Source organism: Sturnira hondurensis, unplaced genomic scaffold (genome assembly GCF_014824575.4).
Source record: "Sturnira hondurensis isolate 20B ecotype Veracruz unplaced genomic scaffold, ASM1482457v3 Scaffold0008196, whole genome shotgun sequence".
Classification (NCBI taxonomy): Eukaryota; Metazoa; Chordata; class Mammalia; order Chiroptera; family Phyllostomidae; genus Sturnira; species Sturnira hondurensis.
The window spans coordinates 18,722,078-18,743,921 of NW_028080827.1; the positions used below are offsets into that span (position 1 = coordinate 18,722,078).

Below are 21,844 nucleotides of genomic sequence, written 5' to 3' on the forward strand. Positions count from 1 at the left end.
GGAAGTGGTCAGAGGGAAGGGGGAGTGCTTGGGGCTGGGGTTCAGCAGAGACAGGGGCAAGAAGTGACTGTATCTCAACTGGGACGGGCGGACAAAACAGGGTTGACGAGGCTGGAGTCCAAAAACCAGAGACTAATATGGAATTCCACCTGATCTCTCTCTCACCCACTGGGAAATAAAGGTTTAAATTAGAAGGCCAAGGGCCCTGGATCACCTCACAGTCGTGTGGAAAGCTTATGAAAAATACATGTTCCTGGGCTCTACCCCCGACCTGTGGAATCAGAGTCCCTTGGGCCAGGACCCGGGAGACTCGATGTTTTGTTCACATTCCCAACGAGCCTGGTGCGTCTGGAAATCTGTGATAACCACTTCCTCCAAAGCCCGAGTAGGCAACAAGAAAAGCCAATGATTGAGCACTTTGGTGAAACTGATTCCCTGACTTTCCAACAGGTCTGGGAGGCGGAGCTCATTACCCGCCCACCCCACTTACAGAGGTGGACACAGGCTCAGAGTGGTTGGGAGACATCCCCCAAACCACAGACCTAACAGCTGAAAAAACTCCAAACTGGAATGAACTAAGGTCTACTCATCATAGATCTCGTATTCTTCCCACTCCCACCAAAAGGGGCGCATGCCTTCTGCTCCACCCTCGACTCTGAAGGGACTCCTCAGAGAGCGCCGGTCAATGAAATCCATGCTGGTGTAGGCACTGTCCCTCCAGGGGCCCGGGCGAGGCACCTTTCCCTGTGGTGGGACCAGGACACACCCTCACGGGTGTGCAGGGAACATGGATGCCCCTCCCCCTCTCCTGTCCACCTCCACCATCTGCTTCCCCCATCGGGCCCTCATCTCAATTTTATTCATTTGATTTATTACCATCTAAGTGGCAGAGTTGGCCTGGTCAGCATGGCCAATCAATTCCAAGGTGTAATTCGGTTTTTCCTGATCGGGTCTCTGGTCACTGTCTTTCTGCTCACCCGAATCAATACTTTAACCTTGTGCTTCAAAGTCAGGCCGTCTGCAGAGCCCCAGCCTGTTCCCCCAGGACCTAGTGCTGCAGCTGGCTCGTCGGCCTCTGCCCTCAGCTGCCCTTCTCTTGGCGATCCGCTGACCAGGGCTAGATCCGAAGCAGCAGGGCCCTCCACCCACCCCCAATAGGTCAGGCTGCTGACCACCCACATGCCCAAGATGCTGCATTGTCTCCAGTCCTGAGAGACTGGGAAAAATACCACAGCATCAGAGAGCAACACATCTGGACCAGAACAACTCACTGCACCCACCTGGCTGAGGATGGGCACTGAGCCCCTCAGGGCCCCTACTTCCTCCTCTGTAAAATGGCTGGTACGTGGGAATGCAGGGAGGAGCATGAGTACCTCATGAACTATCAGACTGCATCATTCGAGTTGCCTGTCACTCAGCCCCTGTACCCTGACCTCCCACTACACTGAGTCGCAGAGTATATACTGCTTTGTCCTATCTTTCCGCATCCAGGCTGTCTTTCAGCTGGACTGCAGGCCCTTGGTGCACAGCTTCTGAACCTCTTGCCTCTGCTTTTGTACCAACAGTGGGAAGCCCAGGTGAGGTCCTCAGGGAGTCCCTGGTCATCTGAGACCTGTATCTTACCTTTCCCAGTGGCTGCACACGTTGGGGTCCTCAGGGTTCAAAGAGAGAACAGCTTGCAGGAGGGAGAAGACAACGAGGCCTGTCACTGAGAGTGCCATCCCAGGCCCTGTGAGGAGAACAAAGAGGCAGTGTCATTAATCAGCCTGGTTTCCCGGGCATCTGTTTGGCGCTGACACTTCTCACTTGAGTCAGCTCAGCAGACTGGCTGAGCAGACGAGGTCTCCCATCATTGCCGTGTAATGAGCATTTGATATTTTTACACTTGCAGTCTTTGACTAACGTGGTAACACTTCACGGGTTCTGAGTAACCAGGGAGGAGGAAGCCTGACTCAGGGAAAAGTCACCATTCTAAGCTAGGGCTTCTGAAAGTTTTTTGGCTTGTGGACTACTTCGAGAACTGATGAAAGTTACAGACTTCCTTCCCAGAAAAGTGCCCCCACATATAATATGTTGCTATGATTTCAGGGTGCTCTTAGGCCTCTGAGTGCATCCTTGGACCAAGAACTCTTGGTTTAACAACTTCAAGGACGATGCCTTCCCTCTGTTCTGCGTTCTGCCCATCCCATTCACTTCCTCTCCCTACTGCCCTCCTGCCCCGAAGAAAAGGAGGAAAGGTGTCTGGTGGGGCCCTGGGGGAGCCAGCTGAGAACACCCTTCCAGGAAGCTCTGGTCATGCAAGCCACCCAGAAAGTGCACCTCACTTCTCTTACTCCTGTGGGACATAAAGTCACTGACAGCCAGTGTGATGAAAGTCATTCCCACCACAGGACGAAGGGCTCGGGCAGCCTGGCAAGGGGCTTCAAGGCAGCACCCTGAAGTGACAGCCTGTGACAGGTGTTCAGTGTGCCTGCAAAGAATGCCAAGAGCTTTGGTCCCCTATACTGGGGATTTCCCCAAAAAGAGACTCTTCGTAGAGAAGTGGCTGAAATGACCTCTGAGGCTCCTTCCTGTCCCAGCACCACAGGACTCTGTGGTCTACAGCCTTAGAGGACTGACCAAGGGTTCCCACCGAGTAAGGGTACAGCAGACCCCAGAGCCACCTGGGGACCTGGAATTCCTATGTGGGGATATCCTGACTATAGGCTGATTGATTGGACACTGTGACTAAGAAAGATGGTATTATTTTTCATGTGTACATAGATGCTTTCATGATTTGAGTGAAAGCTTTACTGAATTCAAAGCAGCTTTTGTTTACAATCAGGCACACTAAAAAGCAACCTCCAGCCTTGGCCAGGTGGCTCAATTGGTTGGAGCTTCATCCAAAAATGTCACAGGTTCAATCCCCAGTCAGGGCATGTACAGAAGGCAACCAATGGATGCTTCTCTCTTTCTCTGTCTCTCTCTATATATCTCTCTCTCCCCACCCCCACCTCTAAAATCAATAAACATGTCCTTGGGTGAGAATTAAAAAAAGAAAGCAACATCTTTAACCTGGGGTGGGGATGGTACTGAAAATATTTGGACATTGTAAAGGGGTCCCCAGCTTGAAATGAGGTTGAGGATTTGCAGTTCATGGCCCCTGAGTTCACAGGTGAGGAAGCGCTCACCCTTCCCAGGGACAGAGAAGAATGCTGTCCGTGTGGCACATGCCCCCTGTGTACCCAGAGGGAAGCTAAACAGAGCTCCCGCCTCTGTGAGAGGTTAACCGCTCTCCTCCCCGTCCCCAGTAATAACTTCCTTGTTGAACTCTTTCTTAGCAGCTCCTTCAAAGATCAACAAATGTTACCAATTCTGTAAAGCCATGGAGGGTCCAAATTAATGAATAATGAGGTTTTTCTCTGTATTTGAAATCTGGAAATAACCTGGCTAATTGTACTCTAGAAACTGGGAAGGGAAGAGAAAAGCGATCCTGGTGTTTCTGCTCTGTGTATGAATCCAGGAGCGCGCACACCACAGCCACACCTGTCTGCCCCGCCCGCTCACCCCCCACAGCCAGCCCTCGGGTCCACTGAGCGCCCTCCGCAGCCTGGAGTCTTCGTGGCACTAAGGCCGCAGGTCATTTCAACCCATTCTCCCCAAAGAGGAAACGCTGCTGGGACGAGAGAGCCTCCCCAGGGTGCAGCGTTGGGTTTCGGTGATGAGCGTATTCTTCCAGGTGGGGTTGGGGCTGATCAGGCATCAAATAAATCAAGTTTAAAAATGTGAACAAAGGGACACCACACTCTTATAGGCAAGGAGTCTGAATGCCAACCGCAGAGAATGCCTTGTCTTGGTCCTGTCTATGCCCCATCTCATTACTTTGGCCGCTCCTGGCGTCTCCAGTATTCTCCTGAAAGGACCCCTAACTGCATCTTCTAACTTAGGAAGTTTAGAACATCAAAGGATGAGGCCACCTGGACACGAGGACATTGTTCCTCCTGTCCCTTTTGACCTCTGGTGACAGGGAATGGGTGGGAGATGGAGGTGACCTGGATCATTGCTATAACTGGGAAGGCCTTTTTGTAATAAATCTTTATAAAAGCCTCTTTCTTTCAGAATCAGGCCTGGACTCCCAAGACAGTTTAGCTGACACCCACCAGCAATGAGACACCTGAAGCACAGAGAGGACAATGGGTGTTTGGACAAGCACACAGGACGTGGAGATGGACAGGGGAACACAAGGACACAGTTGGTGGCATTTAGACCATAGGACTAAGTGTGTTAAGGCTTACAGGGAAGGGGAGCTCCCCAGGAGTCCCATTCTGAGCATCTGCAAAGTTCCCCACCTGGGGCCCAGTCTGCCTCTGTAGTGGTGTGGCGGGGGAGGACACCAGGCTGAGGGTGTAGGAGGTGACTCCTCTCAGACATCCCCCAGCCCTCAGACTTTTTCTTTGAACATGGCCTGGTCTGCAGCCTTATCACCAGCAACCTTCCTGGTCAGGCCAGTCTTCCGGCCTTCCTCCCTGCTCTTTCTCCACCCCACCCCTCACCCCCAACCTTGCTCATACTGTTGGAGGGGGTCCTCAGTCCCCTTCTTCTTTCTCTCCGCATATCCAAATAATAGCCACAGGAGGTCCAGCTCGGCCTGCCCCTCCCTCCCCACGCACCAGTCGCTCAGTAGCTCACAGCCAGGCCAGCCCTTATCACCCTCTATCTTACACTTTCCAATGTGTTTGTGAGCGTCTTGAAGGTGGGGTCAGGTCCTAAGCTGAACTAGTCAATTCCTTTTGGGACCTGATTTTAGAAAAAGCATTCTTCTACTCTTCTCAGACATGTCATGGGGGCAGCATGAAGAGCAGACAAAAGAAAGCTGTTCCCCCCACAGCGGCAACTCATGGCCATTAACTTGGATGGGGCTTCCCCGAGCTCTCTCAGAGGATGGGTCCCAAAGACACACGCTTATGCAGTGACTGAGGGAAAATCAATGCTGCCACAGTGGCCATTAGGCCAACTCCATTCAAAGTGACAGAGGTTAACGTACCGGGCACCATATGATTTAGGACATTAATAATTAAATAAGAAAATGCNTTCTTCCAGGTGGGGTTGGGGCTGATCAGGCATCAAATAAATCAAGTTTAAAAATGTGAACAAAGGGACACCACGCTCTTATAGGCAAGGAGTCTGAATGCCAACCGCAGAGAATGCCTTGTCTTGGTCCTGTCTATGCCCCATCTCATTACTTTGGCCGCTCCTGGCGTCTCCAGTATTCTCCTGAAAGGACCCCTAACTGCATCTTCTAACTTATGAAGTTTAGAACATCAAAGGATGAGGCCACCTGGACATGAGGACATTGTTTCTCCTGTCCCTTTTGACCTCTGGTGACAGGGAAGGGGTGGGAGATGGAGGTGACCTGGATCATTGCTATAACTGGGAAGGCCTTTTTGTAATAAATCTTCATAAAAGCCTCTTTCTTTCAGAATCAGGCCTGGACTCCCAAGACAGTTTAGCTGACACCTACCAGCAATGAGACACCTGAAGCACAGAGAGGATGACGGGTGTTTGGACAAGCACACAGGACGTGGAGATGGACAGGGGAACACAAGGACACAGTTGGTGGCATTTAGACCATAGGACTAAGTGTGTTAAGGCTTACAGGGAAGGGGGGCTCCCCAGGAGTCCCATTCTGAGCATCTGCAAAGTTCCCCACCTCGGGCCCAGTCTGCCTCTGTAGCGGTGTGGCGGGGGAGGATACCAGGCTGAGGGTGTAGGAGGTGACTCCTCTCAGACATCCCCCAGCCCTCAGACTTTTTCTTTGAATGTGGCCTGGTCTGCAGCCTTATCACCAGCAACCTTCCTGGTCAGGCCAGTCTTCCGGCCTTCCTCCCTGCTCTTTCTCCACCCCACCCCTCACCCCCAAACTTGCTCATACTGTTGGAGGGGGTCCTCAGTTCCCTTTTTCTTTCTCTCCGCATATCCAAATAATAGCCACAGGAGGTCCAGCTCGGCCTGCCCCTCCCTCCCCATGCACCAGTCGCTCAGTAGCTCACAGCCAGGCCAGCCCTTATCACCCTCTATCTTACACTTTCCAATGTGTCTGTGAGCGTCTTGAAGGTGGGGTCAGGTCCTAAGCTGAACTAGTCAATTCCTTTTGGGACCTGATCTTAGAAAAAGCATTCTTCTACTCTTCTCAGACATGTCATGGGGGCAGCATGAAGAGCAGACAAAAGAAAGCTGTTCCCCCCACAGCGGCAACTCATGGTCATTAACTTGGATGGGGCTTCCCCGAGCTCTCTCAGAGGATGGGTCCCAAAGACACACGCTTATGCAGTGACTGAGGGAAAATCAATGCTGCCACAGTGGCCATTAGGCCAACTCCATTCAAAGTGGCAGAGGTTAACGTACCAGGCACCATATGATTTAGGACATTAATAATTAAATAAGAAAATGCCCCTGGTTGCACTGCGGAGGAAGCGAACATGTAAATACATCAGGGGTTCCCTTCTCTCTTGGCCATGCTCCCTGCATACTAAGAAGCACAGGGAGGGAGGAAAGTTGCAGAGAGGGGAACATTTCTTTGCCCACTGAGGAGTGTGTGCTTTACATCTGATGAACCGGCACAGGGGTCGAAGGGGAGAGAGGTGGCCAGGAGGCATTGCCACACCTGTCCACAGGTACAGCCAGCCTGCACACCTGCCATGGCCAGAACTGATCAACTGAGGACTCCTGAAGTGCCACCTGCCCGGCCAGGGCTGTGCTGTGGAGGTCGCAAAGAAATAACATGTGCCAGCTGCGGTCTCTTCGAGGGGACTACAGCAACTAGTGGTTAAGTCACCCCGTGGGCCTCCGGAGGACTTTGTGGAGCGGATGGGACTTAAGATGGAAAGAATATGGAAGGGTAGAGGGCATTTCCAGGGCAGGTACAGCACAAGCAAGCCCGTGGAGCAGGAATGGGCAGGTGGTGTGGGAGGGACTGGGCAGCAGAGGGCTCGCCCTGCAGAGCAGTATTGGGAACCATGGGAACCATGGGAACCTATGAGAGGTGTTTCCAAAACTGGGTTCTGTGGAACGTTTGTCCCATGAGATGTCGATAGAAATCTCCTGGCAAAGGTTTCCATGAGTGAGTAAGTTCAGGGAGTACAGCATGCTCTGTTCTCATCCTAAATGCCCGGTGTAACGTAGCGCATGCTACAAGGTGAAGTAAAGAGACCTCTTGTACTTCGTTTCACCTGGTTTCCCACACAGCTCTTTCTAGTGACCCCTGTCAGAGCAGAGGTCCTCATCAAGGTCAAGTCTGAAGGAAGGCCTGGTCCTGTCAATCTACATCCCTTAAGCAAGGGTGTCCAACATTTTGGCATCTCTGGGCCACACTGGAAGAGGAAGAGTTGTCTTGGGCCACACATTAAATACATTGTGACATGTAATCACAAAAAAATCTCGTAATGTTTTAAGTAAATTTATGATTTTGTGCTGGGATGCACTCATAGCCATGCTGGGCCAGATGCAGCCTGCAAGCCGCAGGTTGGACACCTCTATGAGTTTGTAGTCGCTTGTTTATTCTAACACTTGGGGGCCTTCTGTGCCTGGCAGGGGGTGTGAAAGGGAACCTGCCAACGGGTAGTTAAGAAACACTGACACCGTAGCAAGGCATAGCTCCTCCCAGCCTGGGCCTTGGCTCTGGCCTGGGCAGCCCTGCAAGCTGAGCAGGTCTTAGAGATGTGGTATCCACCGGAGGTCCGCGCCTTTGCTGGGGCCCCACCATCACCAGCACCTGTGGAGTCCAGCCTGTCTCTCTGGTGGCAGCACACACCTGGCCAGACACCAGCTGCCCACATTAGCCAAGATGCATAAAACTGGGGCAGAGGGCAGACAGACAAACAGATGGTCTCTGCCCTGGGATCCACTGTTATGACCTCACAGTCCATCTGTGCGAAAATCCCACCCTACCTGCTTCACTTCCACCACCTGCCCAGTCCTCCTACTGTGCCAGAATCTTGGACACTGAAGCCTGGTCCACATACCTGGAACCTGCTCTCTGTTCATCCCAGTCTCTTCCAGGGAGTGCTTCCTTCTCAATAATACTGCTGACCACTGCATTAGTGGCAGTGGTCAGCATTATTTCATGGACCCTGGGAGGTTTCCCCTCATACGACACCAGGGATCAACTGGTAATGACTGCTTGGAATGCTATGCTGAGAGACTGGGCTGAGTGGGAGAGCGTGCCACGCGGGATTAGTAATGCTTGTCATGGCCACTGGATGGGAGCAGGGTACACAGGGGCCATGCACTTGTCGTCTCTGTCCTACATTGCTGAACAGTTGTTACTAACTGTGGAAGTTGTTTCTCTCCCACAGGCACCATCTAGCCGTGGCCTTAGCCTTTCTGGCTGGGCTGATGAGCTGCATGTCATTTTCCTGCCCTTGGTGCCACACTCTGCTAGAGCACACTGCACGGGGTCGGGACTTTTGTGTTCACTGCTGTCACCAGCATTCAGAGCACCGTCTGCCACACTGCTTGTGTCTGGCCTGACAGAAGCCAACACAGACCTGTCCCAACAGCAGGTCATATAGTGGGTCACACCACTGTGTCAGGCCAGACACAGCAGTGTTGCTGATCTGGAGGCGTGGGATGTCTGAGAGGTTGGGGAGGTGGTTGGCTCTAGGCGGTGCCTTTGGGAGAGGGACAGTTCCCAAAGTTAGTAACAACTGTTCAGCAGCAGAGGACAGGGACGACGAGTGCATGGCACCTAAGTGTCCTTCTCCCATCCAGTGCCCGCGACAGGCATTACTAATCCATCATGGCACTTTCCCACTCAGCCCCAGTTTCTCAGCATAGCATTCCAAGCAGTCATTACCAATTGACCCCCAGTGTTGTGTGAGTGGAAACCTCCCAGGGCCCACAAAATAGCACTGACCACTGCCACTGCTAACAAAAATTTGTTGAGAAGGGGACTTCCGCCAAGATGGAGGCATAGGTGGAAACACTGTGCCTTCTCCCACAACCAAGTTTGAATACAACAAAGGTTTGGAGAACTAGGACACACCCAAAGACCAGAAAACGGAATTATACGGAAGTCCGACAACTACGAACCGTCCGACAACTATGAACCGTTCGTTCAACGGGGACGGTAAGAGAGGTGGAGCCAGCAGCAGAGCTGGGTCGGGCAGGACAGATCTCCAACCTAGACGCGCAGGCAGCCCGGAACCAGTCGGGGTGTGGGGCAGACTGACCACGGTCACACATTCGCGCACAGTGAGACGGACCACACAGGCCCCAGGGGGTGACCCAGTGGTGGAGGGCTGACAGCGGTAGCACACTCGAGTGCAGTGGAACGAAATGCGTGGGCCTGGTGACGGTGGTGGCTGTGGCGCCGGTGGGGGATGCAGCAGCACGCGGCAAATGGGAAGCCATTGTCCCTCTTTGACCCCGCCCCCACATACAACGTCACAACCCAGCGACTGAGTTGCCCTGCTCTAGTGAACACTTTAGGGCTCTGATCCTGCTACGGAACAGGCATGAACAGCCCAAAAGATGGCGCAAGAAGAACTCAAAGTCCCAGAGCCAATAACTCTAAGTGACCAAGAAATTGCCAGCCTCTCAGAAGCACAATTCAAGACACTATTTATCAGGATGCTCACAGAATTGGTGGATTATAGTCACAAATTAGAGGAACGTATGAAGGCTAAACTAATTGACATGAAGAGAGATGTCCAGGAAACCAATAGCAATGGAAAGGAAACTGGGACTCAAATCAATGGAATGGACCAGAAGGAAGAACGAAACATCCAAACAGAAAGGAATGAAGAAATGAGAATTCAAAAAAATGAGGAGAGGCTTAGGAACCTCCAGGACATCTTTAAACGTTCCAACATCCGGATTATAGGGGTACCAGAAGGGGGAAAGAAACAGCCACGAGTGGAAAACTTATTTGAACAAATAATAAAGGAGAACTTCCCCAGTCTGGCAAAGGAAATAGACTTCCAGGAAATCCAGGAAGCTCAGAGAGTGCCAAAGAAGTTGGACCCAAGAAGGAACACACCAAGGCACATCATAATTACATTAGCCAAGACTAAAATGAAGGAGAGAATCCTAGAAGCAGCAAGGGATAAGGGGACAGTCACCTACAAAGGAGTACCCATCAGACTGTCAGCGGATTTCTCAAAAGAGACCTTACAGGCAAGAAGGGGCTGGAAAGAAGTATTCCAAGTCATGAAATCCAAAGACCTACAGCCAAGATTGCTTTATCCAGCAAAACTTTCATTTAGAATGGAAGGACAGATAAAGTGCTTCTCAGATAAGGTCAAGTTCAAGGAGTTCATCATCACCAAGCCCTTATTATATGAAATGCTAAAGGGACTTATATAAGAAAAAGAAGATGAAAAATATGAACAGTGAAAGGACAGCAAACACACAGTTATTAACAACCACACCTAAAACAAAAGCAAACCAAGAGGACAGCTAGATCAGGAGTGGAACCATAGAAATGAAGAACACATGGAGGGTTAGAAAATGGGGGGGGTGGGAGGAGGAGAAGGGGGGAGAAGGCACAGAAAATAGCATAGATGGTAGGTAGAAAATAGATGGGGGGGAGGGTGAGAATAGTGGGGGAAATATAGAATCTAAAGGACTTGAGACACGTGGTTATAAACTAAGGGGGGGAGAATGGTGGGGGAGGGAGTGTGCCGGGGGAGGGGAATGAAGGGGGGGAATAGAACAACTGTAATGGTATAATCAATAAAATATATTTAAAAAAATTTGTTGAGAAGGAAAGCCAACCACCTCCTCGACCTCTTGGATATCCCAAGCCCCAGGACCAGCCACATTGCTTGTGTGTGGCCCAACAGAGGCCACCGAAGACCTGTCTAGATAGCAGGTCACCCTGCAGGGGCATTCCACACTAGGTGAACACTGCGCCAAGGAGACACCAATGTGTTGGTGATGGATACAGAGGGCACTGTGACGTCCCAGGCCACCCCACCAGCCCTGGGATATGCCTGCCCCAGGAAGCAGCACAAGGCAAGCATTGAGGCCCACTCAATAGCTCAGGCTGCAACCGGGGGCTGACTGGTGTTCCAAGGGCCTCATGAAAAGGCGCTTTCAGGCTCAAAGAGCGACAGAGGCAAAACCCAAACTGGGACTGATGAAGCGAGCGCCTCAGATCCGTCCCGGCATGTGAGTGCACATAGGAAGATTCTATCTCCTATTTAGAGAAGACACACACACAGTGTTCTTTCTAAATAAAACAAAAAGCCAAGTTTGCTGGTAATGGGGCAATGTCAAGGTGATCATCCCATCTAGCAGGCCTTGTCCTTCATCTGCCCGCTGCTCTCTCAACTGGCTCCCAGTCCCCGAGCCCCTCTCTGTTCACTGGCCTTGCTGGGGTCTGATTAGTGCAGGATGAAAGAGGAGCCACGACCAGCCCTTAATTAAGAGGCTTTACCCTTTGCCTTGATGAAGCCTCCCGCCTTCCAGAAGTCCCACAAGGGGCTGGGTTTATGTGGAATGCTTTCTAATTTCTCTGCACTTAAGAAAAGAAGTTTTAAAAATAAATCCATAGCTCTTAACCTCCTGAAGAGTGATTCCCTGACTGCAGAACTGCATCCTGGAGCCAAAGTAGAAGCCCTGCCAGGTGCCTGCCCACTAGATAAATCGGAGGGGATTGGCGTCCCCTCCAAAGGCATGGTAAACGTCCTCTGAGTCTGTGCTCCACCGCCCTGATAAATTCTGCTTTCCCCTTGCCCAAGGAAGCCTTGGGCTGCAAATCCTGATAATGGCACCATGGAGGCCTGCAGCACCCATTAATTAGGGTCAAAAGACTGTCCTGTCCCCTGTGCCCCCAAGCCCTGCAGAGAACAAACGGCTGGGCTGTATCCCAGGGCAGGGTGGGTGCAGGGGTATACAAACCACCACACTAATAAAGTGCCCTCCTCCCTCCCCGATTGTGCACAGCCTCTGGGTTCTGAGCCATCAACCCTTCCCTTCCCAAGCAGGCCAAGTTTGCACCCCCAGCCTCCAGCCCCTCTGAAGATAAGGAGAGAAAACTTATCTGTGTTCTTAGGCCATTCCATTTCTTGCAAAGCAATTATCTCCATCTTTCCATTTCTTTGCAAATCAGGGCATACTCAGCTGGCCTGGCCAACCCCAAGGCTACCTGTCTCTCCCCCACAACCCAGCCCACTCCTGTCACCTTCCCTCTCCCACCCACCCCCTCCTGCAGCTGCAGGGTCCTCAGACGGTGGGAGTCCCTCATGCCCTGGCATTAAATCATGGCCATAGTCACAAAACCTCCAAAGACAAGTCAGTCACTTGGGGCTACACAGCTCTGTGGGGATTAGTCCCCATTTCTGCCCACTCTGAGCAAACATCTCTCAGAACACAAGTGGTCAATGGGAAGAGAGCTCTGAGGGACGGGGCTCTGGAGAACCAATCACCATCACTGCAAGGTCAAGTCTCTGACTTAGGCTGGACTGTGAGGATAACAGGCTGGATAGCCAGCCAGGCTGTGCCAGCGCTGCCACCAGGACAGGTCAGGGAGCATCAACAGTCTGATGCTTCGTCCCACAGGAGGGCAAACTGCCCAAGGTCACATGACCCATTGGTGGCAGGGCTCATGTAAAGGGAGTGATGGAATCAGACCAACCTGGGCTCCCAAACTAACTCTGCCTTACCAGCCACATACCTGGATACAATCATTCACCTGTTCTAGAGCTGAGTACTACACATGGAAGACACTCAGTACATTGTGAGTTTTCTCCCAACTCACATTCCCCACCTCAAAGACCCTTCTAATACTATAATTCTGACTTCTAGCATTTCCAAGAAGCTGGGGGGAAAATACCGTTGGAAAAATCTTCTGCTAGAAAACCTAGGCGTGTCTATATGGTGACTCCTGGGTGGGTCTTCACGATACAAACATTTGCTGTGGACACAGAGACTCGCCAGGCAGGGTCCTGCCCCAAGACCCTGGACACCTGCTGGAGGTTTGTGGGAACGAGCACCGTGAGAGCACAGCAAGCCCAGGAGGTGGCTTATCTCAAAGCACCGAGATCTTCCCCAGCAGGGAGCCTCCGGCAAGTGAGATGGGAAATCAGAGACCTTCGCAGGATCGATGCTGAAAATCCCCGCAGCCCCCCATGGGTGAGTCTGGCCTGTCTGTTTTAGCTGTCTCTGAATCTCCTCTTGATCGGGCCACCACCTCCGAAGAGAGAGCAGCCCAATCACCAGCTGCACCGTGTCAGGACTCAGAGCAGCTGTGCTGTCCTCCCTCCCTTGTGTCTTGCACCCTGAGTTCCAGCTCAGCTCCCCATGGACCCGATTCTGCCCCCCTGCCTAGTAAGTCACCAATTTGCTGGGTTATCTGGAAAAGGTTGCTTTCCCTCTCTGAGCCTCTCTGCTTGCCCCCAAGGCCAGGGTCAGACTGCCTTGTCTCTTGGGCCCTCCCCACTTACAAGCTCACCTACAATGTGTGACTCTTTCCTGCCCTTTCTCTCACATTCTTTTCTCTTTTCCCCCCCCCCCCCCAGGTTTGCCCCTGCAGCAAGGAGATAAAGCAGTAGAAGCAGGAGAATTGGAGTCTAGTCTTGGGTCCTGGAGGACTCTTTTCCTCTTTGAGTGCACGGCAAGGAGGGGAGAATGGCGGTTTCTCTGAGGATCGTGCAGCCCAGTGCTGGAAATGCAGGTCATCAGTTGCATGGTGACAGTTAAGACCCATAGTTCCTGCCCACCTCTCTGTCCAATCCTCAGCATCCTTTCAAAGAGCCGCTTCTAGTATTGCCCCCTGATCCAGCTCAGTGTCCTTCAGGGAGCCTCTGCCCCGTCACACCTTAGAGACCACCTGCCCCCAGCCAGGAGCTAAACCTGAGACTGTCAGCCACAGACATGGCACCAGACGAGGGCAGCCTCTCCAGGTTTCCTTCTGGAACCTTCCACATATGTATCTGGGCCAGGAGATTCTGAAGCCAGACACCAACTGTCCCAGAGCCTGACGGGTCCCATGTCTGGGCACCAGCGCCCAAGCGGTGCACCGGTGCGCTCTGGAAAGCAGCTTGGCGATGCACCGCAACGTGTTAACATGTACCTTTCACCCAGCCTTTCACTTCCGCAATTTAATTTTTAAAAATAAACCAAGGCCAAGCAAGGATAGGTTTGTTGCAGCATTTCTTAATACAGAGATATTTATCATGGCATTGAAACAACCTTAATGTCTAAGGCAGTGGGTCCTTGTTAAATAAATCCTACCAAGTCTATATAACCAAATACTAAACGCACATTAAAAGTATGGTTTGTGGAAAGTGGGAAAGCCTACGCGTGTAATGGAACATGAACCGTGTCATCTTTGGTGGGCGTGGGGGTTGCAGACAACATCACAGGCCTTCTGATTTCTAAGCCAAACTTTTATGTGGTAATGTTGGTGTTTCTCACTGAGCATTTTTATCACCATCATCAGAAAAGCAGAGATATCTTAATAGACGTTAAGTTCCCTGAGAGGGAAAGATGACCCTGGTGTATTATTATGTGAATAAGACAGGTTACAAAACATCATGCTCACATTTGTATAAAATGTCGTGCGCACGTGTGTGTTGTGTTTGTGTTAAAAGAGAGTGAGCGTGAACAGAAAGATGCATGGCAGGATGTTAGAAACGTTGACACAGATCTCTTTAGGGGACTGACTTCCTTCTCTACAGTTTCCATATGTTTTCATTTTCCATGAGGAGCTGGTCTCAATGTTCAAATCTGAAAAACCACAATAAAGACATCTTCATTTTGAGAGCAAAAAGGGCCCTTTGGGAGGCTCTCCCTCAACTTACCCTCCCCCCAGCCCACATTCTCCCCCGCTGTTCCTCGGGGTGCATTTTCCCCAAAGGGAGCGGTTCACTGAGCTCTAAGCCTGCACCTGGAAGGACACAGGCAGCTGGGGGAGCTGTCGGGCTGGAGTCGTGTGGCGTGTGTCCGCACTGTGCTCATGTCCCTCTGGGATGAAAAACATGACATCGTTTCAAAGACCCAAAATGATCCTATGACACAGAAAAATGGGTGGATAACGTATGATTTTGTCAGCTCTACTCAGTCTAATAAATGAACCAGGTATCCTGATTTTAAAAGAAGTTCATTGCAGCCCGTTGTCAATGACACTGATAAATTCTGGCTGGCAGCCCAGTCAGGTCGGTGTGGGGTGCTGCCCCCCCTGCCAGGGCTCTTGTTCAGTCACGTACACCCCCATGGGCTCTGCTCCTCCAGGAGTAACAAGCTCCTGGGTCCCAATCCAGCCCTGCCTCTTACCAATTGTGTGACCTTGGGCAGACCACTTAACCTCTGAGAGTCCTAGCTTCCTCCTCTTGTCAAGTGGGAAAAATAAGAAAGCCTAACTCTCACAGGGTCCTGAGAACCCAAAACAATAGAGATTATGAGAAGGGCTTGTAAACAGGAAACCGCTGGTGAAATATGGTCTTCGCACTCTTGCTGGGGGTGGGGGTGGGGGCAGGGCTGGGGGGTGAAGGACACATACTCCTGAGGAAGGTGCTGTACAGACAGAACAAATTGCTCAGGGTCCTCCAATAAGGACCGCCTCCTTGGGGGTGGGACAAGTCTGCCAAAACAGAGAGAAAGGGACTGCCGAGGAATTTTAATAAGTTTGTGCCTTAGCCTGGCTGACCCTCAGTCCCGGCTAGAGATGACTCCAAGTCTGGAACTGGGGCCCCTCGGGGCAGCGTCCGACAATCGCCTCCACAGCCACATGATTTGTAACAAAACAGTTTCTCTGACTGTTCCCGGGAGGTGCAAGATGCTCAGGCACCTTCTGGAACTTCGGCACGCCCTGCCCCCACCCCAAAGGAAGGAGTCACCGAAGCAGCATGGTGGCAGATAAAAATCTGACCCAGGTTTAATTTGCAGAATGGCACACAACTCCCAGATTCATCATGTTCCTGGCTTGATTATTCATTGTTTATTTCTGTATTTTTCCAGGAAATTGTTCATTAAGGATAAAAGCACCTGCTTACTGTAAGAGAACATTACACAAAGACTCTGGCTTGGGGGTCTGGGAAGAACATTAATTAATGAAGTGAAACCGAACAAACATGCTATAAATTAAAGATCTAAAAAGAAACATCTGCATTTAGTGGATTACGATAGAGAGCTGAAATAAAACGTCATATTTTTAAGACCACTGTGGTGTTAAAAAAAAAGGGAGGGGGAGGAATTACACAAGGTGGCAGAAGTAACGATCTATTTCTGGAGCAACTAAAGGCTGTGCTTCCATTAAGAGAATTATAAATCAATTCTGTTTTGTCTGGGGGCACATGTGCACCGTGTGTGCTAAATTAAAAAGCTTAACATGTCAGAGCGGCTCCTTCTGAGGGCTGCCTGGGGCAGCTGGCTGCGGCCTTTAGGCCTGAGAGAGGCATGGCGGGCTCTGGGGAGGAAGTGATGAGGATCCGAGCCACGCGTTAGGCCCAGCTGGGCACAGGTCACCCCGCGCACTGGTGTCCAAGAAAAAAATGTAACCAAATCTCAGTTACCTGGGATGCCCTCAAACCAGCTGGCCACACCCGCTGGTGCCAGTCAGGCTTGGTTTTCATTGGGCACTTTCCACCCCTGAGCCAGTGAGATTTTTTTTCCCCTCCAGAACAGCAGTTTTCAGGGCTGGCTTCTTTTCTTGGCATTTACTCCACATCATTTCCCTCACTTCATACACACTCCTGGACAAGGACAAAGCCTTTAGCAAAGATGACCCTGAAATCATGCAAAATCCTGATAAATCCAGGGAGATTTGCTCCCACTCATCATAATCCATTTACCAAGGCAGGAAAAGAAAAAGGCACAATTGCAAAAGCGTTTTGGGAGCAGGCGTGGGAATCATTGAAAGCTCTTCTCTGCTTAACTCCCAACTCAACAGGAAATTCGGAAATCTGAACCTCCCGTTCCTCAAGGCAAAATGGTGGGGGGCAGGTTCCTCCTGTGACACGGGCTTCTCCAGGCTGCGTGCTGCCCTTTCCTCAGGCAGGCCCGACTGACGAGGCCCGACTGATGAGGCCCGACTGATGAGGCCCGACTGATGAGGCACTGACGTGGCCATGCTGAATCACCGATAGGCAGCAAACAGGAAGCTTGTGCCAAGTCTAAACCATGCTTCCCCAACGTTCTAATTCTGTGGTGTGCCCACAAATTTCTAAATTTGCCACACCACATACAGGGAACTCAACAGGGTAGGAAGAACAGGAGGCAGGCCAGAAGCTTGCTAAACTGTGTCCAGCCCCAACACACAGACTCTTGGCTGTGCCAAGTGGAGGGGAAGAAAGAAAAGGGGAGTGAGGCAGGTAGGAGCTCAGTTGCAGGGGGTGGGCTGGCACTGAAAGTTTGAGCCCCAGGGAGCACTGGACGCTAATGCCACGTTCAGTACCCCGGGATCGTTCACTAAGAATAACCCTGTTACCACGCCTTGTTGGATGAGAACCTGGGTGGAGACTGAGTCAAACAGTGGACATTCAGTTCACTCACCCACCAGGGAGCGGCTCACTGAGTGCCAGAGGAAAGCAGGAAATGAGTGGTTCAAGGGAGTCTGCCCTGTGCCAGGCACCTGGCCCACCTCGCTCGGTCTTCACAGGGCCTCTGTGAATTAGGCGTTATGATCTCCATCTGCAGGTGACGAGACCGGGGCTCACAGTTTGGAAGTGGATGACCTGGATCTGAACCCAGGACTACCTGCTTGTCCAGCACTATGCTCCCAGGTGTGTCTTTGCCCTTCAGACGCAAGAGCTCATGTGCGTGTGCGTGTGCAATGCCATGTACGGTGTGTCGGGGAGGCACAGGGTCATCTCTCTGCATTGGAGCTGCCTCCATGCTCACTAAATTTGAGCAGAGGAAGAGAAAATCCATGCTATTGTGAGAAAAGGACTGGCTTTGGCTAACTGTGTGACCTTGGGCAAGTCTTCTGCCTCCTTGGTATTCCACTGTCCTCTACTAACTTAGAGGAAGCCTTCTTAGCCGGCGGTCCGCATCTGAACCACAGAACCCAGAAAGTAGTTCAGTGACTATTTTCTCAACTCTCCCAAGGATGATACGTAATTCATACCATTTTAGATGCGCAGGAAAAAGCCAGTCCCTCACAAACTGTGGAAAGGACAGGGCATCGGGACCAAATTCTCTCTTGAACCTGGCTGAGTCTTAAGGTCCCTGTGGCTCTGAACCAGGAGACGGGTAGGGAAAACAAGGCGGGTGACATTCCTGATCACGGCCAAGGTTGCAGATGAGGATGCCAGAGTCCTGCACCAGATGATCCAAGTGTACAGGGTCTTCTGTAGGTATTTCCCTGTGTCATCCCTTAGCCTAACTGCCTCCTTTAAATGTGCCACCCTTGCCTCAGCTGTGCTTTGAGGAATCAAGGGGGGAAGTTGGGGACAGACCTTTAAGGGGATAAGCCCTATCCCTCACTCTCTACACTTAGGGCTAGCTGGGGAGTGGGCTGGGGGGTGCAGCATTAACAGGCAAGAGATCTGAATGGGATCAGTAACTGAGCACATGCCCGCCCGCCCCCGCACCTACCCTGCCCTCAGAGGATGTGGAGTTTTCCTCTTCACAGAAGGGACCAGTTCCCCAGGAGGACAGAACAAGAGGGACCAGAGCCCACCCCATCCTGGGCCTGGCCCAGAAGATACCTTAAAAAGTGAGAGCACTCCTAGTCTCTCCTCACCTTCAGTTCTACCTGGGAGCCCCCCAGACGTGGGGACGGGTCTGAGGCCCTGGGGAAGGTGCAGCACATTGTGGGATTCTGCAGCCACCTCCCCACGGTTCTCAAGAACCATCAGTCTCAGCAGTAAGTAGCCCTGGCAACATCTTTGCATCAAAAAGGACATATCTAGACAGGGCAGGTGTCTGCCAGACTCTGGATCACTCCACAGTGTGGAGATGAGGCTAATGTCACCCCGAGGGACGAAGGCAGGGGAGACATTTATTTCAACCCAATTTCACCCACTGTGGAGCAATCACTAAAGCCAAATGACAGAGCTGTGCACCTATGTGTTGTGGAGTATAAACGTGGGAAGAGCGAGCGAGCGAGTGCAGCCTCAGCCTGGAGCAGCTGCCGTGAGGGGACAGGAGCTGCTGACGGGGCTGCCCGTGGCTCCGAGGACGGCCTAAGCTGAGCACCCCAAACAGGCCAAGGACAGAGAAACCCAGAAACAGGTCTCTTCACCCCAGGTCTGCCATGTGACCCTAAATGAGTCACCACATCTCTCTGGGATGATAAAGAGGAATTAGGATCACTTCTCAAGTGGGTGGTCTCACCTGAGGACAGGGAAGCTTCAAGGCCTGAGTTTGAGCTTTCTGGCATTGCCCACCAGCCACAGGACCTTGGGAAGACTCCTATTTTCTCTGAGCCTTGCTTTCCCCATTTATAAAAGGACATTGATGGACAGTCCTGTCCTTTCAGAGTCACACTGAGATTATAGCAAAGGTCTCTCACAACTCTTCCAAGTTCTACAGTGGCTCGGCAACAATGGCAGGTGGCAGGGAGAAGGGCTTGCTCTCAGCGGCTGGCACCGAGCCAGCGATTGGACTGAACCCACGAGCAGGTCTCAGTTTCTGCACGGGAGCACTGAGGCTGGGAGGAAAGAGACCTGACCAAGGCCAGACAGCTGACAGCAGACAGACCTGACCTCAAACCCAGTTCTTTGGGCCCCAAATCCAGTGCCCTTCCCAGTCCACCATGCTTTCAGGAAAGGGACGGGGGCCCCTGAGCAGGGTCTCCTCATGGGCAGGCAAGGGGCCAGGAGCATGGTGAAAGCCATCTGGGGACACACTGGGTTCTGGGCACCTTAAATCTGCAAGCCCTTCAGTGAAACCCAGTGTCTGCTGCCTTTCCAGACCACTGCCCCAGCTCTGTCCTAAGGGGACCGTCCTATCCCTGGGTTCAGGGACAAGGACTGCTGGTGGCTGGCCAAGGTCTCTCCCTGTCACCTGCTAGAAGCTTCTGGAATTTAACTTTCTCTGCTGGGAAGCCACAGCCTGATTGCACCCTTTTCTCCCTGCCCTGAGTTTTAGGTCCTCAGAAGCCACTGTCCCCAGCCCTCTCTCCCCAGGACCGGTGGGACTGCTTCTACAGAGCCGCCCCAATCTCAACAATCCCTCGGCTTTTCGTGGGCTTTTTACGAAGATAACCTGATCCATAGCCTCATTTGGTCCAGAAGAGCCAGTTAGAGATGAGGACCCTGAAGTGGGACTGGGGGTGGGGTGAGGAAGGGCTCAAAGTCAGTAGCAGAGTGGGAACCCGGTGGCATGGGGACAGAAGGCTGACGCTCATCCAGAGGTGGCAGCAGGTGCCCCAGCCTTCCTCCAGCACCTCTTCTGTCCTAGGAAGCTGCAAAGGCAGAAACCCTGGTGCCAGAATCAGGGATTGAGGGCAGGGGCTGCGACGCCCCAGAGGGTGGCAGGTGGGCGAGCCCTTGTCACTCCTTCTGGCAGGACACCCAGCAGCCGCTCCCCGCTCCTGCACACACTCAGAGTGGTACCCCCCTGGCGGCACATTAAAATCACATAGGGACATGGGAAAGTACCTATGCTTGCAAGCTTAGTCCAGGCCAATCAGACCAAATTTCTGTGCATGGAGCTTGGATATGAGTACTTTTTTTAAACCTACACATTGATTCTAATGAGACAAGGCTTGAGAATCACCCACCAGGACTCCCTGTGAGCAGGGGTAGGGACCCTGATGGAGATAAAAACCTACCCAGGCGGTGACCTTATTTTTTCTGTCTCCTTCTCCCTTCTCACTCCAGCACACAGGTACTGGTTTTTCCCTGGACTCACAAGGCTCCCCTGGCCCACCAAAGTGTCACAGAGTGGCAGAAGCAGGGGTCTGCTAAGCCATCAGTGAAGTTGCCTGCCACCTCTAAGAAGCCAGTCAAGCCCAGGTGAAAGGAGAAGCCAAAGAAAAAGGCCCATCCACCCCTCCCCTCAGCACATCTACACGGCAACAGACACAGTGTGGAGGGCCTTACAACTCCCCTGCCCACCCATTCTAGCTCTGGCACACGTGCCCTGGGCAGCAGCCACCGCCACCAGAGCCCAACCACAGACAGTGACTGAGCAAACCTTCCCCGGCACCCCACCAGGCACCATGCCAATCCCAGTCGTGGGAAAACCCTGTCACTCTTCTCTGGCCCATTGTTCTCTGATGTGTCAGGCACTGAGGGGACAGCAGTGAACAATGCAGACACCTTTTCTCCCCACAGAGCTTAGCTATGTGGCAGGTGCCATAGTCCCCATTGCACAGGGTGGGGTGGGGGGACTGAGGCTCAAAAATGAGTGGGCACCGGGCAGTGGCTGAGCCAACCCCAGCCCCTCGCGAGGGCGAGCCCTCCTGTGTGGCCGCCCCCGTTCCTTCGGCCGGATCCCACAGCAAACCGCAGCAGGAAGCCTTCTGCTGGGATGAGAGGGCAAGACCACTTAGAGCAGGCTCGGGTGCGAGCACCTGAGGTCCCCCACCTGCCTGTGCTGTGCCCTCCCTCCCACTCCCTTCTCTAATGAAAATTCCGAGAGCCGGGATGAAATTCACCTTAATAATGCTCATTAGAAATATGCTAATGGAAAGAAGCTGATATCGTATGCCTTGAAACCCCAAAGGGAGGAGGCAAAAAATTCAATATTGAGTTTTGTCTCATTTCAAAGCCACTTTTAAAGTGGCCATAAATCTTCCATGCGACGTGACATAACAAAGAGCTGTCAGCAGCTCGGGTGTTAAAAATTAGCAGTTGCCAGGTTCTGAACTGAATGCATTTGACTTTGAAGTCCTCACTACATGGAGAGGGAAGGGGCGAACTAGGTCCCAGGAGTGGGCTGACTGATCCATACAAACTGCCCACCTGTGGGC

At 52.1% G+C, this 21,844-nt stretch overlaps 1 protein-coding gene across 11 annotated transcripts in view; it reads right to left on the reverse strand.

Moving 5' to 3' along the window:
- Positions 1-21,844, reverse strand: part of MEGF11 (multiple EGF like domains 11) — a 354,305-nt gene that overhangs the window by 223,808 nt on the left and 108,653 nt on the right. For all 11 annotated transcript variants that reach the window (XM_037054176.1, XM_037054171.1, XM_037054172.1 and 8 more), the window contains exon 2: positions 1,624-1,729. In XM_037054176.1, coding sequence (XP_036910071.1) covers positions 1,624-1,721 — 98 coding nt within the window. In that variant the 5' untranslated portion in view covers positions 1,722-1,729. The remainder of the gene's footprint in view (positions 1-1,623; positions 1,730-21,844) is intronic.